This window comes from Bubalus bubalis, chromosome 3 (assembly GCF_019923935.1).
Source record: "Bubalus bubalis isolate 160015118507 breed Murrah chromosome 3, NDDB_SH_1, whole genome shotgun sequence".
NCBI lineage: Eukaryota > Metazoa > Chordata > Mammalia > Artiodactyla > Bovidae > Bubalus > Bubalus bubalis.
Genome location: NC_059159.1, coordinates 6679819 through 6697213, shown reverse-complemented (window position 1 = coordinate 6697213; position 17395 = coordinate 6679819). Strand labels below are relative to the sequence as shown.

Below are 17395 nucleotides of genomic sequence, written 5' to 3'. Positions count from 1 at the left end.
GAGTGGTTCGAATAACAATCTTTTCGTGTCTGCGGGGCGCTTGGCGCAGGACCTGTTAGTAGGGGTGCGGGCTCCGATCTTCGCTGGGACAATGTGAAGGTCCAGCGGAGCGCCCAAGCCTTTAGCGGGACTGCCCAGCGAAGACAGGCCACCCAGGGGCAACTGTGTATCGGCGTCAGCCTTTAGCTAGGGAGGTGGGGGAGGGTAGAGGCAGGTCACAGTCAGGTAGCCGATCTCTGGGGAAAAGGAGCCCTGGCGTGTTTCAACAGAGAAAGTTAAAATGATTAGGACCGTGAGATAATAAACCTTCTTTCAGCTCCTACTTTAAGATGAGAGGCTGGTCACAGAGGCTGGGGGCAGTCTGTTAAGGGTGAGGTGACCAGTTTGGGAGTGGGGGGTGGGTTGGGCATTGAAAGATGAGGATCAAATGATTTTGGCAGTCAGTGACAAGCAACAATGATCTTTTCAACATGAACTGCCCCCGCCCTCCCCCCACCCCCGCATCAGGTCCACCTCAAAGAAACAGTGGACAGGGTGTACTTTCCAAAATGCTGCCATTTAATGCTGAAAAACACAAAAGCTAGAGGCCCAGAGCAGCCCATGTGACTGGATCGCCTGCAACCTGCCTTGGGCCCCAGAAGAACCCTGCAAGGTCAGGCTCCTCCCTGCTCTGCCTGGAGAGCTTCCTTATCGGCCTGAGTTGGAGCTGCTGACTCTGCTCAAAGAGCAAGATTTCTACTTTGAAAGCAAACGCAGCAGCCTGAGAAATGGGCAGTGCATACCTTACATACCCCTCTCCTGGCCCCGGGTGTACAGAGCCAGAGTAAAGGTGTCTCTAGATCATGATCTGCACAGCTCCTGACCTCTTCCTAGGGCTGAGGTCAGGGCTTGGGGAGACCTGTGACCTTGGCTACACAGAAACTCCTTGCGGGCCCCTTTCCCCACCCAGATCTTACCAGGCAGACATTGTTTTGCATACAATGTGTTGATTTACCCGGAAATGGATGACCTCTCACTCCCTAACCAGGGTCAGAGAGAAGGGAGATAAAGCAGTTTGGGCTCTAAGGTTGGTCGGTTAGTCTGTCTGTCTGAGAAGGAATGAGGGAGGTCAGGGAGGAGGCAGCACTTGGGTTTGGGGGTTACACAATGGCCTGAGGTTTGCTCACTTCTGCCTCCTGCCTATGCCAGGATCAGAGCTTTCTCTGATTTCTCTTTATTGGGCTCTTTTGTCCAGTAGAAGCACTAGACCTGCTTGAAGAAGTAGCCTGTGGGCTGCCTACCTGCCAAAGAGTTGGGACCAGAATAACCTTTTCCTGTCTATAACCTTAGGTGTCTGGAGACACAGATGGAAAGGTAGAAAGATAAGGCCAGGCATTCAGGGAGGAGGGGCTCCTCTGGGATCTGAAGTTCAGAGAACAGGAACCAGGTGTTTCCAGGTGCTTTCATGTATTTGTGGGCTGGAGGAAAAGGGGTACACCTCCCAGAAGGGGGGCCAGTAAGCCCAGAGGTAGCCAAACAGATAGACGTAATCTCTGCTGCTCCTCTCCGATCTCCCCACAGGGAGCCAGGTCCCTGGCCTAATCTCCACATCTCTTATCTTCCAGAGGCTTTGGTCTGACTCCCAGCACAAGGGCTCTGTTTTATTGGAGAAGATTGCTCTCTGGGGAGCTGGAGGAAATGAAGGCCTGGGTTTGCTCAGCCGCTGGCCAGCTGAAGGATTGGGGTGGGGGGGTGGTGTCACTACTTGCCCTTATGTCCCAGAAGTGCATCAGTGCCCCCTGGTGCTGAGCTGGAGCAATACCACCCTCATGGTGGTCAGGAGGGTGGCCCAGGCTCCTAAGTCCTAGTAATAGAAGGCCAAAGGACCACCACCAGCTCTCTGGCTCGGTTTTTCTGGTCCCCTTTTGATTAAGTTATGTATTATTAAAATGAAAGATAAATATTTTGCCCCCCCTGCGGACGCAGGGAAGCTCCAGGAGTTAGGGGAGGGGCAGGAGTCCGGAGGGGCTGTGCAGTGGTCCCCAAGCTCTCTCCCCGCTGGTTCAGCTGCTCAGAAGAAGCCAGGTCTGGGGGGGTGGGGGGAGGATGGCTGCATCCTCGGGGGCCTCTGGAGCTTCCTCTCAGACCCTTGGGATTCACAGGAAGGAGCAGCAGCTGGGCCGCTTCTTCTGGGACTCCACGTAGTCTCGGATCTGGAAGCTGGGCTCATCGGCCTGCCGCCTGGCTCTGTATTTCAGCTCCCTTGAAGAAGAAGAAGTGGGCTGGGCAGTCGGTGGGGAGCTGAGCCTTGCCCCAATCCCACGGCCTCCGAACGCAGGCTGTAGATGGGCCCTGGGACTGGGCGAGGGGCCAGGCCCCACTGGGTCCCAGATGGCGCCACCCTGCCCTGCGCGCTCCCTTCCCGGCTCAGTACTCACTTGGCAATGGCCAGAAAGGCTAGCTCCACATTCATGCCCGTCTTGGCGCTGGTCTCCATGAAGGGAACTCCATATTCCTGCCAGGGGGAGAGCGTGCTCCATGGCCAGTCTCGGGCTGCCCCCATCCCTCCCCTCCCACCCCCGGGCCAGTCACTTACCCTGGCCAGCATCTCTCCATCCTCTGAGCGGATCACCCTTTCACTGCTCACATCTGCCTGTCAAGCCCAGGTGGGTCACTCTGGGGGAAGGATGCCTTGACCCCCAAGGCCTCTCTCTCTGCCCTGGGAGCAGGACCTCCCGCCCTCTGCTGGTGGCCTGCAGGACTGCAGGTGGTCTGATCCACCCGGGGCCAGGACCCCCTCCTCAGGTTCTTAGCTCCCAGCCGGAGGATCTCACCCTAACTTAGGGAGATGGTGTGTAACTCCGCTTGGAAAAGGGGTGGTGACCAGCCTCGAAGGGATGGCGGTAGTTGAGGTTAACCCTCTCCCATCTCAGATCTTCATCCATGTACCTAGTCCCTAGGATCTAACAGAGTAGCTGGGCATTCCGGGACTTCTCAGGAAACAGCCTGACCTTTCCCTGCAGGGGGCCAATTCCAAAGCTTTAAGAGGGCAGATGAGATGGGCAGAAGCTTGCAGATAGGTCTGACCTCTGAACTGGAGGCTGGAAAGAGTTCTTTAGTGGCAGGATGTCCAGCAATTACTCTGGAGGTTGTGGGGGAGGGTGGGCCGACCCTGCCCTGAAGCCACTCACCTTGTTGCCCAGAAGCATGACCACCACATCCCTCTGGGCATACTCGTGAATCTCAGTGAGCCAAGCCTGTGGGAGAGGGCGCGCTGAGCCCCAGCCATTCTCCTCCTTCCCCCGGCCTTCCCTGCTTCTCCCCTCTGGATCCTCCTGGGCTACTCACTGCCCCCGATCACTGAACACCTTGGGCCTTCTCTCTCCTGCATCTTCGCTCGGGCCTCTCTCCAGTCCTGAATAGCTCTAAACCCCTTACAGTGTAACTCTCAGTTTTATGGAAGTTAGAGGAGGCACAGGCTTTATGTTCTAGATCGGCTCTAGTCACCAGCACTCTCCTTGAACCCCGTAGAGGGTTCTAAGGCCACGTAAGGGCTCGGTGATCAAAAATACTGTGATCGATTAGAGATGTCTGCCATGCCCGTGGGGTTGGGGGAGGCAGTAGGGATGCCATGGGTTCCATCCAGTTGGTAAGCTGTTTTATCTCTATGTGTCTGGTTTCCCTGGTTTGCTTGCCAACCTCTTGAGGTCGGGGAGCATGTGCAACCTTCACCGTACTTGTGCACAGAGTCAGTGCTTATATGTATTGAATTATTGCCTCGACTACTGGATAGTTTGCTTGTGAGGACAGAGCCACTCATTCTGTCTGCCTGAGTCACTTTCTAGAAACTTGGGCTGCATATATGGTAGACGTTTTCTGCTTGGGCTCTTCCCATGAGCTCTTGTCCAGGGTGGAGCTGGGGACTTTCTGAGCACTCGGTCATGAAGTGCACTTATAAATCACAGGCAGGAGTAAGCAAGTGGCACACAGCCTGCTTGGCCTTCATGCCCACATGCCAATCAGCTGCCCACGAGGCGTTTATTACTTCTGAGTCACAGCTCGAGTGTTTTTAGCGAGGCAGCAGTATTCCAGGCTCCACCCATTCCCACAAAGCAGGAAGCGGTCCTGCCCTGCTGGATCCCGAGAGTGGCGAGTGGTGGGTCAGGGAGAACCTACCCGGATGTTGTCGAAGGAAGATTTGTTGGTGATGTCGTACAGCAGGAGCAAGGCTGGAGGGGGAGAGAGAGGTCACACGGGGTGGGGGGACTTGGGGCAGTAGGGTGACTGTTACAAGTGGGCTGGGGGAGTGGCGCCGTGCCGGAGGCCCTTACCCTGGGCGTCTCGGTAATAAGCATGGGTCACACTGCGGAACCGCTCCTGCCCTGCCGTGTCCCAGATCTAGGGAGGGGAGGACAGACAGTCAGAGACGGGCAGGCACTGTGCTGGGCAGAGAAAACCCTTGTGGTACGAGGGGTGGGAGGTGAGAGGTTTCTTTCTTTGGTTTCTCAGGGGCCTGGGCCTGTGAGGGCCTGGTGACGTGCCAGATGGTGGTAGTTAATGAGTTAATGAGTTCTGTTCTCATCTGGTGCTGTTGCCCTGAGTGGTGAAGTCCAGGGATTAGGGGTGTCTAGCCTCCTAGAGCATGTGAGGCCTGTGACACTGGGGAGGATTTGCAGCAAGCCTAAGCTTGTCTGAAGGCACTTGGAGCTGCTGCCTTTGACAGAAGAGAGGGCCTGGGAACGGCTTTCTCTGCAGACATCAAACAAACAAAAGCCGTTTCCTCTCCTGGGCCCCACAGGAAATTACCCCAGGCTGAGGGCAGGGCCACAGGCCTCGTGTGAGTGGGTGAAGAGCCTGGGCAGGCGCCCCTATCCTTGAACCGCCGCCCCCCTCCACCCCAGCCCTCCCAGCCGCTGGTCTCACCTGCAGTTTCACTCTCACACCATCCACGGTCACCACTTTGTTCTGAAAGAGAGAAGGGCAGAGGGAGAGGTGGGTGCGGAGGGCGGGGGAGGCGGCTTGGCTTCTGCGTCCTGCTGAATCCTGCACAACAGCAGGCATCCTGTCTGGCAGCTCCCCCAGGGTAGGTGCCAGGGCGTCTGACGAGCCCCGGAGATATCTCCAGCCAGATTGTCCCATCAGGGTAGGGCGACTCCGTCCCCAGGCACCCCGACTTCAGAGTCCTCTCTTCTGTGGACGCTGTCTCTCCTCACAACACACCAAGGCAAGGGAGCCCGAGAACGTGCCCGCCCCCGCTCCCCAGGGCTCAGCAGAGCACACAGCCCGAGCCCTGTGGGGGGAGCGGGGGGAGTCCTGCCTCTTCCCTGCTTCTGTCTGCCTCTCCTGGGGCTCAGTCTCAGCACTGCAAAGTAGCTCTTCGAGATGAGGTGCCCACCAGCATCTCGGAGACCTCAGCGGGCGGATCTGCAGGGCTGTCTTTGCCCTGGTCGCCCACTGGTTCTACCGTTAGATGAAGCTTCCCCTTCTACTGGGAGGAGGCATTCGGCCTCTGAGAGCCCCGCTGCCAGGGTTAGGCCTGAGTCCTCCTGGCCCCTGGGGCTGTGCGGTGCTCAGAGTGCTCAGCAACCCCGATGCCAATCTGTTGATGCCAACCCAAGATGGGTTCATCCCGGTGAGGGGGCGGGATGCTGGCTGCTGCTCTCTCCCCACAGGACCAGTCCAGCTCCTCAACCTCGTGCCCTGCGGTGCTGCTCTGAGCTCCAGAAAGACCGGCTGACCTCACATCTTGCCTGAGGGGCCGGCTCACACCGTGGGGGTGTGTCTGCCCTGCTCAGTGGCAGGATTTTAAGATGTAGTCTCTCATTTCTCATTCTGTAGGGGGGGCAGGGAGCCCCGCAAGCCCAGACTCCTCTAAGCTGGCCACCTCTAGGGTGAGCCACTGTAGACGTGAGGGGTCAGCGCAGGTCTGAGCAGAGGACAGCCCCCCCGTGCCTGAAGCCGTGACCCCTGGTTCACAGCTGGGAGGAGGAGCCTGCAGCCACCTCACCCTGAAGTCTATGCCGACGGTGGCTATGAAGGTCCCGGACAGGAAGGCCCCGTCTCTGAATCGGATGAGGAAACAGGTTTTGCCGACGCCCGAGTCTCCCAGAAGCATCACCTAGGAGATGGGGGCAGAGGCAGTTAATGGGGCGCTGGGGCAAGACTCTGGGCTCCCAGGGAGGGCCGGGAAAGGATGCTGAGCCCCAAGCGGGCACCTGCTTCTGGAAAACCTGCCACCTCCTGCTCTTTTCCACTCTCCTGGGCTGCCGCTGGCCTCCCAGCCGCTCCCTTGGACCCTCCTGTCCTCATCTGGCTTCCGGGACACCCGAGTTGAGACCCCAGAGCCAAGAGGTCCCCAAATGTGCTCTGTGGCCCCGAGAACAACCACTTTTCATGCATCTAGACTCCGGCCCCCTTGGTCCCCCGCCACGCCATGCTGTGTGTTCCTTGCTGTGTGTTCCACGCCTGTGTGCACACACGGGTGGGGCCGCCGCACCAGAAAGAGAAGCATTAATATTTCAGCCAGGGATTCCCACCCAAGGGAGGGTATCAGGATCTGAGGCAGGTAGGCCTCTGTCAGTTGCCAAGGCATGTTCTAAAATTGCTCATGTTCCAGTGTTTTATTTTTGGTCACCTTTATTTGGAAGTTCCTAATGACATCTTATGTTTGTAAAAGCCTTGCGTGAATTAGGGAAGGCTGAAATTTATACTAAAGCAGAGAGACATTTAGCCTGAAATGCTTTCCGCAGTAACCTCCCAAGTGGGACAAATGGCTTGCAAACTGGCATGGGGGTGGGGTGGGGGGGTGGGGGGGAGGGAGTGTGTGTGGGCATGTGTCTGTCCCTTTACTGTCTGGCCAGTCTCTGCTCCTCTCCTCTGGGGATGGGATAGGGTGGGGCTGGGGAGGGGACCCCTCTGTCCTGACATTCCTCAAACTCAGAGAATAGGGGTTGAGACCTAAAGTTGGAATTTTTTCCAACTGGCTGAATAGATGCTTAATGGGTGCAGCAGGGACTAAGGTTTGAGTTCTTTTGGGGGCCTTGACCTTGACCATGGAGCCCAAAGACTTTCCTGCTGTGACCATGGGGTATGGGATTAGATGGGCAGTTGAGCAAAAGGTGCATGAAGGCTGGGGTCCTGTCTTGTACGTGGGTGACTGGGGGACTTTGGGAAGATCCCTTAACCTTTCTGTGGCAGTTCCCACAGGGTTAGAAGGAAGGATGGATGACTTCTTGGACAGATGGTGGGCTGGGGGCTGTGGAGCTCTCTGGAGCCTGCATGGCTCCCTGGTTCCTGGGTACCAGTACCCAATGGGGCAGGAGGGAGAGAGGGAGGGAAGGCAAGCAGCTGTGTACTTTAGAGATCACAGCTGCCTTGAGCAAGCGATGCCAGCCAGCCACCCAGCCAGGCAAGTCCACCAAACACAAACAGTTGCCCAGCCTCGCCACCTCCTAGGCAAACACTCAGCTGGCTTGTCAAGCAAGGAGGTCAGGCAGTGCCCTATGGCCCAGGACTGGTTCTCAGTGGCTCCCCCTCCCCTGAACATACTGGGGGCCCATTTCCTGCCTGCAGCCCGCACCAGGACGCCTATCTCAACAACGGCTCTGGGCGGCTCTGGGCGGGTGACTTGCAGACTAGCTTCCCCTGAAAGAAGATGGTGGGGGCGGTGGAGGGAGGAAAGCAAGGCACCGAGAAAGGCAGGTCTCCTTCAAGGTCATGCCGCAGGAGACTGGGCCAGCCTCCTCATCATCTCTCCCTGACCTGGAGGAAGAGTGGATGCTCTGGGCTCCCTCTTTCAGAGATCCCAGTTCCTGTCTGCTCCCAGGGTGCAGAGGAAGGGCAGACTGCTTAGTGTCCATCAGCAACCCCACCTCCTTCAATCAGGGCCACCCGCATCGGGAACCAGGCCCAGAGAGCTGACTTAAACTCTCCCAGGTGGGGTACTAGTGCCTAACCGCTCCCATCATTCTCAGGGTCTAAAAAATTCCCAGGTGAGTCTACTGTTCTGGCTAGCAACATCCTCCCAGAAGAAGGTGTGGGCAGCTGGCTCCAGGGGTGGGAGGGGAAGGGGTCGCACCTGGGGGCAGCTGGGATCCTAGTCCACCCTGGGAGAAGGGCATTAAAGAGCAAATTCCCCCACCTCAGGGGGCGTCCCTTCGGAGTGCCTTTCCCAGCGCTTGGGAAGCCTGTGCCCTGGGAGAGCTGTGGGCTCAGGGGCTAGCGAGAAGCCCGGGGTTCCCCGGGGCTCGCACTGGCCGAAGTGAGGCAGAGGAAAATGAGGCTGGGGTCCTCAGGGGTGGGGAGTCATTCAGTACTTCCTACTCTCCCCTCTCCTCTCCCAGATCCCTGGACGTTGGTATGGGCTCCGGGGGCTGTCTCGACCCTCCCCCGCTTACTCTGGGAAGACCTGGCTGCCTGGGGGGGATGGGATGAGTCCAGCACAGAGGCAGCCAGAGAGGGGCTGGGGGGGGGAAAGGGGTGGCCCCCAGAGCTGGCACCGGAGTCCCCAGCGCTGGGCGCGGAGCCCACCCACCTTGCCCGTGAGATCGTGGCTCGGCCCGCAGGGTGGGGAGCGCTCGGGGGCCTCGCCATCCCGGGTGGCCGCGGTGCCAGGCGTTCCCGTCATGTCCCTGGACCAGAGGTGAGCTGGGGCCCGCGGCGGCCGAGGGACAGGCAGGAACCGCCTCGCCTGAAGCTCCGCCCGCTCCTTCTCCCCTCCACCACCCCAGGCCGGGACCCCGACAGGCTCCTCCCTCCGTTCCGCCACCTGAACGACGCTGGCGGGGAGCTGGCTGTCCCGCGGGGGCGCGCAGGACCGCAGAGTCAGCTCTCGAGGGGGCAGGCAGGCCCCTAGAGCCGCACCGATCGGAGGGCGTAGGCCAAATCCAGCCTAGGACAGCTCCCCAAGGCCGCCAGCTGCCGGGGTTAGGGTTCCACGGGGAGCTGTCCCTGGGGACCCCGCCTTCTGGGGAAGGTCTGGCATCACTGGGACCCGCGGGCTGGCGCCGGGGTTGCCGCTGCCCAGTGCGGCCAGCAGGCGGCGCCCAAGCTCCATTCGGCCTGCGCTCCACAGGTGGCTGGGGTGAGGGGGCTGGGGGCGTGTCCGGGGAGCATGGAAACGCCCCTGGGCCGCGCGGCGCCGGGTTCAAGAGCACGCCTGCGTTCTGAGCTCAGCTCACAGGCAGTTTCGCTTTTGCTAGTGCGCCCACGGGGTCGCGAAGAGTCGGACACGACTAAGCGACTTCACTTTCACTTTTCACTTTCATGCATTGGAGAAGGAAATGGCAACCTACTCCAGTGTTCTTGCCTGGAGAATCCCAGGGACCGGGGAGCCTGGTGGGCTGCCGTCTATGGGGTCACACAGAGTCGAACGCGGCTGAAGTGATTTAGCAGCAGCAGCAGGGCGCCCTAGCTCGACGTCATCCGAATGTAATTGTGTTTACCGACCGATGGGTATTCACTCTTCACCACACTTGCTTGGGCCCCCCTGCTGGTGTTTGGACTCTGAGACTTCCGCTGTTCCCCCCTGACCTCTTGGGGTGTGCCCAGAGGTGTCCCCTACCGGGAGAGCTTTCCCAGGCGGGCTTCCCCGCACACTTCCCAATCCAGGTGCTCCTCAAGGCAGGACTAGCCTTATCCACGTGTGGCCCTCCCCTCTGGCACCTAGTAGGTCTTAAAGTCTGGTACCAAATGAATTCACGAAGTTGTGAATCAGTTTGAGCTGAGTCTCCAGGACCTCCCAGGAACCCCACTGCTCCTGTTGACAGAGACTAAGAGCGTGTCCAGGGGTGGTCCAGAGCAGAGTTCAGGGGCCCTGGCCTGGCTAACCAATTCAGTTCAGTTCAGTCCAGTCGCTCAGTTGTGTCCAACTCTCTGCAACCCCATGGAGTGCAGCACTCCAGGCTTCCCTGTCCATCACCAACTCCTGGAGCTTACTCAAACTCATGTCCATCAAGTCGGTGGTGCCATCCCACCATTCAATACTTGATCCCAAATCCTACATAAGTGCAGTCAGATTCCCACGGGAACAGGGTGGGTACTTTACAGAGGGACTGGGTGAGAGGCACGTAGAGGGGCAGGGGCCCTGCCCCTCTTTACCGAGGTATTGGGGGTGAGGGGCAAGGGGCAGGCCTGGCTTACGGGAAAACATAAGCCTCATGGGGACTATACATGTACATGTACACCTGCCTCCTGCCCTGTAACTTTAGGCATCACTTGGAGCTATTTTCCATGGAGCATTGTTATTTATTTACTTATTTTTTTGGCCTCAAAGTGCGGCATGTGGTATCTTAGTTCCCTGACCAGGGATCGAACCCATGCCCCTTGCTTTAGAAGTGCGGAGTCTTAACCACTGCACCACCAGGGAAGTCCCAGGAGCCATTTTCCAGAAGTGGGTGTGCCACAAGCTCATGCCACATAGGGAGGGGCGCGAGCAGGGAGGACACAGAGCCCTGCCGATGTCCCCTCTTGCCTGCTATTTGGGCGTCACAGGCTCTGGTCACAAATAATGCCCCAGTCCATTCAGTGTCCTGAGGGCACACAGGAACCCTGCAGGCGAGAGGGTGATGACTGAGGAGGAAGGAGAGGGGATGTGGTCTGGTCCTCTCTGGCTTTCCTCTGCCAACCAGGCTGATGTGGGTTGCATTGTGGTTCCCCCCTCCCCAGAGAAAAACTCAAGTCCTAAGCTCTAGTAACTCATAATGTGACCTTATTTGGAAGTAGGGTCGTTGCGGGTATAATTATTTAAGATGAGGCCTTAGAGGAGAGGTGGTTGTTGTTTGGTTGCTAAGTCGTGTCCGATTCTTTGCAACCCTGTGGACTGCAGCACGCCAGGCTTCCTTATCTTTCACTATCACCCGGAGTTTGCTCAAACTCATGTCCACTGAGTCAGTGATGCCATCCAGTTATCTCATCCTCTGTCGTCCCATTCTCCTCCTGCCTTCAATCTTTCCCAGTATCAGGGTCTTTTCTGATGACTCAGTTCTTCGCATCAGGTGGCCAAAGTATTGGAGCTTCAGCTTCAGCAGCAGTCCTTCCAATGAATATTCAGGGTTGATTTCCTTTAGGATTGACTGGTTTGCTCTCCTTGTAGTCCAAGGGACTCTCAAGAGTCTTCTCCAACAACACAGTTCAAAAGCATCAATTCTTCAGTGCTCAGCCTTCTTTATGGTCCAATTCTCACATCCATACATGACCACTGGGAAAACCATAGCTTTGACTAGACGAACCTTTGTTGGCAAAGTCATGTGTCTGTTTTTTAATTCGCTGTCTAGGGAGGAGGGGGTGGGACCTCAATCCAATGTGAATGGTGTCCTTTTAAGGAGGGGATGAAAGGAGAAAACGGCCATGTGGAGACAGACGTAAAACTGGGACCGTTGCAGCTACTAGTCAAGGAATGCCAAGAGTTTCCGGGAGCCGCCGGAAGGTGGAAAAGGCAAGGAAGTGTCCTTCCCTTGAGCCTTCAGAGGGAGTGTGGCCCTGCCCATGCCTTGATTTCTGGCCTCCAGCTGTGGTTTGTGTCGGCTTCCGTAAGACTGTCTTTGTCCTGTGGTAGGTTTGGGATGGAGAAAGTTGCCCATTGGTGTGGATGCTCTAGAAATGGTGGAGAAATACAAGCGCTGTGTTGCTGCATCTCCACTCTGGGCGGGCTGGAAGCAGTGGGGCGTGAAGCCCACTAACATGGCAGAGAGGCCCAGCCGGACCCCTCTGGGCCGTGTCTGTCTGGCCTGCCGGGTCTGGGGCCCATGGGTGGTGTCATGAGCAGAGTATGTCACACGCTGTCCTCTGGGACACTGCAGTGTCAGGCGGGGTGTTCAAGGGCAGCCTTCAGGGAGGCGAAAGTGAGAGGGGGTCAGGGATGTTCAGAGCTGGGGGGTGCTGGGGGGGCAGGTGTTGCCCAAAAAGGGAGGACGCACAGCCCACTCAGAGATGGGGAGTGTCTTTAGACAGGAGGGGTGGCGGAGAGAGTGGACGGAGGACACAGCCTCTGGGGAGTCCAGCCTTCCTGACGGCCTCTCTAGTGTTGTGTGCACGCCAGGGCAGCCTGCATCTCCCCAAGTACTCACACCGGGCACACGTCACCCCACCCACTCCTAGCACCTTACCATGGACACACACACACACACCTCACATGACACAGACACAGAGACACGTCACACCCCATCACAGACACCTCACACCCAGACACGCACACCTCACATGACACAGACACGTCACACGCCATCACAGACACCTCACACCCATGCACGCACACCTCACGTGACACGCACACAGAGACACGTCACACCCCATCACAGACATCTCACACCCAGACACGCACACCTCACGTGACACAAATACAGAGACACGTCACACCCCATCACAGACACCTCACACCCAGATACGCACACCTCACGTGACACACACACAGAGACACGTCACACACCATCACAGACACCTCACACCCAGACACGCACACCTCACGTGACACGCACACACAGACACGTCACACCCCATCACAGACACCTCACACCCAGACACGCACACCTCACGTGACACGCACACACAGACACGTCACACCCCATCACAGACACCTCACACCCAGACACGCACACCTCACGTGACACGCACACATAGACACGTCACACCCCATCACAGACACCTCACACCCAGACATGCACACCTCACGTGACACGCACACAGACACGTCACACCCCATCACAGACACCTCACACCCAGACACGCACACCTCACGTGACACGCACACACAGACACGTCACACCCCATCACAGACACCTCACACCCAGACACGCACACCTCACGTGACACGCACACACAGACACGTCACACCCCATCACAGACACCTCACACCCAGACATGCACACCTCACGTGACACGCACACAGAGACATGTCACACCCCATCACAGACACCTCACACCCAGACACGCACACCTCACGTGACACGCACACAGAGACACGTCACACACCATCACAGACACCTCACACCCAGACACGCACACCTCACGTGACACAAATACAGAGACATGTCACACCCCATCACAGACACCTCACACCCAGACATACACACCTCACATGACACACACACACAGACACGTCACACCCCATCACAGACACCTCACACCCAGGCATGCACACCTCACGTGACACACACACAGAGACACGTCACACCCCATCACAGACACCTCACACCCATGCACGCACACCTCACGTGACATGCACACACAGACACGTCACAGCCCATCACAGACACCTCACACCCAGACACACACACACCTCATATGACACACACACACAGACATCTCATGTGACACACACACAGAGACACATCAAACCGCATCACAGACACCTCAAACCCAGGCACACACATACCTCACACCCCATCACAGACACCAGACAACTCAAACCGCAGACACACACATACCTCACACCCTGTCATAGACACCAGACAACTCACACCACAGACACACAACAGCTCACACCACAAATACACACCTTACATCATGCACACACCTCACGCACACACCTCAAATCATACACACCACCCAGGCCACAGAAACACACACCGCTCACGTCATGCACACCTCAATTCAAGTCACGTAAGTACCTCAAATCATTCCACATGCACCGTTTTTTATCAGTGAGCACAGGTGCACCTCATATCATACCATAAACACACAATGCCTTACCCCCTCTGCAAACACACACATCTCACATTCCCCAGACACGTGTCACCACTTCACGGTCACAGACATGACTCAACACCACTCCCCAACACGCACACCACGTCACTGCACAAACACCCTCCTCACTGACCCCACATCTCACACCTTCCCTAGGGGTAGAGATCACCCTCTGAATGCAGTGTCTCTCAATGACCCCAGCCCCTCTCATCACGCCCAAGTCCAGAAGGCACACACCCCACACTTCACCCCTAACCAATCTCCCTGCCCTCCTCCAGTACACAAGTCACACCCCACACCCCCACACAACCTCCCAGTATGGAAGTGATGATGCTGCGTGAAGCCTCATGGTTGTTCAGAGGAGGGCCTTTTGTGTGCAGTCAGGAGATGGGGGAGTGAGCAGAGGGGGTGGCAAGAAACCCCCAGAGCTTGGGGAACACCTACATCAGAGTCTAAGTGCCTGACCACAGGTCCCCACGTGTGCGTGGGTGAGCTTGGGATCCATGACTGCAGGCAAACTGGAGGTTTTTATGTGCATTACCTGCGTGTTTGGAAACCACCTGGCTGAACTGCGCCAGACCTTGGCAGGCAGAGGACGGATTCCAACTTTATTGGAAGGCGGTAGATGAGCCACTGATGGTGCTAGGTGGTGGGGACCAGGGACGAGGCTTTAGGAAGATGAACGTTACAGCTGAGTTCAGGCAAGACTGGAGAGTTTAGGGGACACTGAGACAAGACATAGCCAGGAGGACCTGACTCGGGGGGAGGGGGCCAGCTGGGGAGACTGCTGTGTGAACCCTGTGGGTGTCAGCACCCCAGTAAACTCATCCATGGGACTATGCCGCCAGTTTGGTGGAGTTGATGACAGAGGAGTTGGCAAAGACCTTGCTTTGAGAGCCATCTACCCAGGACCTGGGCAGGTCCCACTTCCGGAAGCAATGAGCTCAGAGGTTCTGGAAAGGGCCTGGGGGCAGATCTCAGTGGTCTGCCCACTCACCTCTATCTCCTGTTGTTGCTGCTGCTACTGCTGCTAAGTCCCTTCAGTCGTGTCCGACTCTCTGCAACCCCATAGACAGCAGCCCATTAGGCTCCTCTGTCCCTGGGATTCTCCAGGCAAGAATACTGGAGTGGGTTGCCATTTCCTTCTCCAATGCATGAAAGTAAAAAGTGAAAGTGAAGTCGCTCAGTCGTGTCCGACTCTTAGTGACCCCATGGACTGCAGCCTACCAGGCTCCTCCATCCATGGATTTTCCAAGCAAGAGTACTGGAGTGGGGCGCCATTGCCTTCTCCATCTGTCTCCTTTATTTATTGTTATTATTACTAACTTTTTTTTTGGCCACGTGGCAAGTGGGATCTTGTTTCCCCAACCAGGTATTGAATTCATGTCTCCCGCAGTGGAAGTACAGTATCCAACCACTGGACCACCAGGGAATTCCCTACCTCTGTCTCCTTTAAATTGAAGGTCAAGGACTCCTCCTCTCTCCTGCTGCCCAGGTTCCACTCAGCCTAATGAGCTGGGTCAACAGGACACCCACCCACCCCCACCGGCTACCAGGAATTCTGACCACAGCCAGGGCTGGCCACAGGACATTTGCACATGGCCAGCTCATTGGAAAATATCTTGATGCTGGGAAAGATTGAGGGCAAGAGGAGAAGGGAGCGACAGAGGATGAGATGGTCAGATGGTATCACTGACTCAATGGACACAAGTTTGAGCAAACTCAGGGAGACAGTGAAGAACAGGGAAGCCTGGCGTGCTGCAGTCCATGGGGTCCCAAAGACTCAGACATGACTTAATGACTTAACAACAACAAGCTGTCAGCAGTGTTTCAAGTTAATGTGCAAATGACAGGTGGGCAAGCAAGTGTCTGGCAGCCCAGCTCTCTGGGGCCCCCCAGACCACTGATATTGGGAGGAGACCCCCGTGTCCTCCAGCCCCTGTGTCAGAGGACATGGGAGACTTCAGCTGCTGGGCAAAGGTCCAGCTGGTCTGAGCAGAGGGTTGGAAGGAGAACCGTCTCTGGGAAGGAAATGAGTGGAAGGTCCCTGGCGCTAGCCAGAGGAGTGGGGAGGGGGCTTGTGGAAGAGACCAACGTTTTCCCAGCGACCGCTGCAGGCCTTTTTGTGTGGAGCTGGGCTGTGGTGCCTGGCCCAGGGTTAGTCACATGTCCTCGCCACGGCTCCTGTCACAGGCTGTCGTCACCACCTTCTACGGCCAGTGTGGGCTGAGGGGTAGGGTGTGTGCCCGGTCTGCTCCCAGGCCACGTACTGGACCCAGGAGACCCCAGACTCAGGGCTGAGTTGGGCCCCCAGGCCCTCACGCAGCATAAGCTGCCCGTGGGTTTGTCCTGAGGTGCGAACCGGGGCCAAGCACACAGCCAAGGCCCAGGAGGGAGGGTGGGCCCAGCCCATGCGCTGCTGGCCACTCGCTTTCTTCCTTCTCACATGGGCAGTCGCCTCGCTTTTCTCACCAGGCTGGTGGCAAACGTTGGAGGTCCCACCCCTGTGCCTCCGAGGAGCGTGAATCAGTTTCCCCCCAACCCCACCCCCTCTCTGCCTCTCGCCTTCTGTCACGCGGGAGGACGGGGATGGAGTGAGTGAGGAGGGTGACTGTGGGCACACGCGTGCCCTGCACACTGAGGGGCTGGTGACGCAGGCCCGCAGTGGAGGACGCCTGGCACTCCCATCCTGGTTGGCTTCCTGGCACCCTGGTCCGAAGCCTGGGGCTGCCAGTGTGGCCCCGCCCCTCCTGGACTCAGCCTCGCCGCTCTCAGCACTAGGAGCCTTGGGTGCTGGTTTTTCCGGCTGAACTTCAGGCCCTGGCGCATACCCTGGTCAGTCTCTCGTTTCTGCTCCATCATGGTCCCTTGCCTTCTGCACGGTGACCCAGTGGTCAAGTCCAGATTCTGGGGGGTCCCACCAGCATGATTCTGCTGTGTCCCAGCACCTCCCAGGCCTGGTGCTCTGTTTGGTCCGGGAGGCTGGCCTTTCAAACACCTGTGCTGCCCAAGAAATGACATTTGTCCTTCCGCATCTCCAGATACTAGGATTCTGGGGACCCCTAAAGAAGGCCCTTTTGTGCCTGCCACCATCCAAGAGAGGGCCCAAAAGCTTTCCAAAGGCTTCCCCAGGATTCAAGGTCGCTGCCAGCCGCTGGCAGGCATAGTGAAAGTGGAGAGAAATAAGGATGTGGGCTAGAGGAAGCGCTTTGTGGCCTGCAGAGGTGCTAAGAATAGACAAAACCTGAGGATGCTTCCTTAATCTGAGCTTCTCCCCCGTGGTGTATCCAGGGAGAGACAGAGTGTGAAAAAAAAAAACAAAACCTGAACTTTAACCCTTGACCTGCCAGTGCCCTAGGACCCACAAGACAATGCCAAGTTTGCACATGTGTATAACATTTTTTTTTTTTTGATGTGGACCATTTTTAAAAGTTTTATAAATAGTTTAAAGTCTTATAAAGAGCTTCTCAGGAGGCACTAGTGGTAAAGAACCCGCCTGCCAATGCAGGAGATTAAGAGATGCAGATTCGATCCCTGGGTCAGGAAGATCCCGTGGAGGAGGAAATGGCAACCCACTCCAGTATTCCTGCCTGAAGAATCCCACAGACAGAGGAGCCTGGTGGGCTACAGTCCATAACGTCATGAAGAGCTGGATACGCCTGGGCGACTGAACAGCAACATAAAGAATTTGGTACAGTATTGCTTCTGTTTTGTTCTGGTTTCTTGGAGCAAGGCA

The 17395-nt window shown here is 57.0% G+C and overlaps 1 protein-coding gene across 6 annotated transcripts in view; it reads right to left on the bottom strand.

Moving 5' to 3' along the window:
* Positions 1-537: 537 nt before the first annotated feature.
* The window catches only part of RAB37 (RAB37, member RAS oncogene family), a 68708-nt gene continuing 51850 nt past the window's right edge, over positions 538-17395 (bottom strand). The window contains exons 1-9 of one of the 6 annotated variants that reach the window (XM_025279462.3): positions 8747-9031; positions 5987-6097; positions 4903-4944; positions 4311-4377; positions 4156-4208; positions 3171-3236; positions 2576-2632; positions 2418-2494; positions 538-2241 (exon numbers count right to left, since the gene is read on the bottom strand). In XM_025279462.3, the coding sequence (XP_025135247.1) occupies positions 2136-2241; positions 2418-2494; positions 2576-2632; positions 3171-3236; positions 4156-4208; positions 4311-4377; positions 4903-4944; positions 5987-6094 (576 nt within the window). In that variant the 5' untranslated portion in view covers positions 6095-6097; positions 8747-9031 and the 3' untranslated portion in view covers positions 538-2135. Of the gene's footprint in view, positions 2242-2417; positions 2495-2575; positions 2633-3170; positions 3237-4155; positions 4209-4310; positions 4378-4902; positions 4945-5986; positions 6098-7740; positions 7764-8512; positions 8696-8746; positions 9032-17395 lie in introns of those variants that run through there. The other 5 variants (XM_006045195.4, XM_044938542.2, XM_044938541.2 and 2 more) reach the window with 5 other exon arrangements.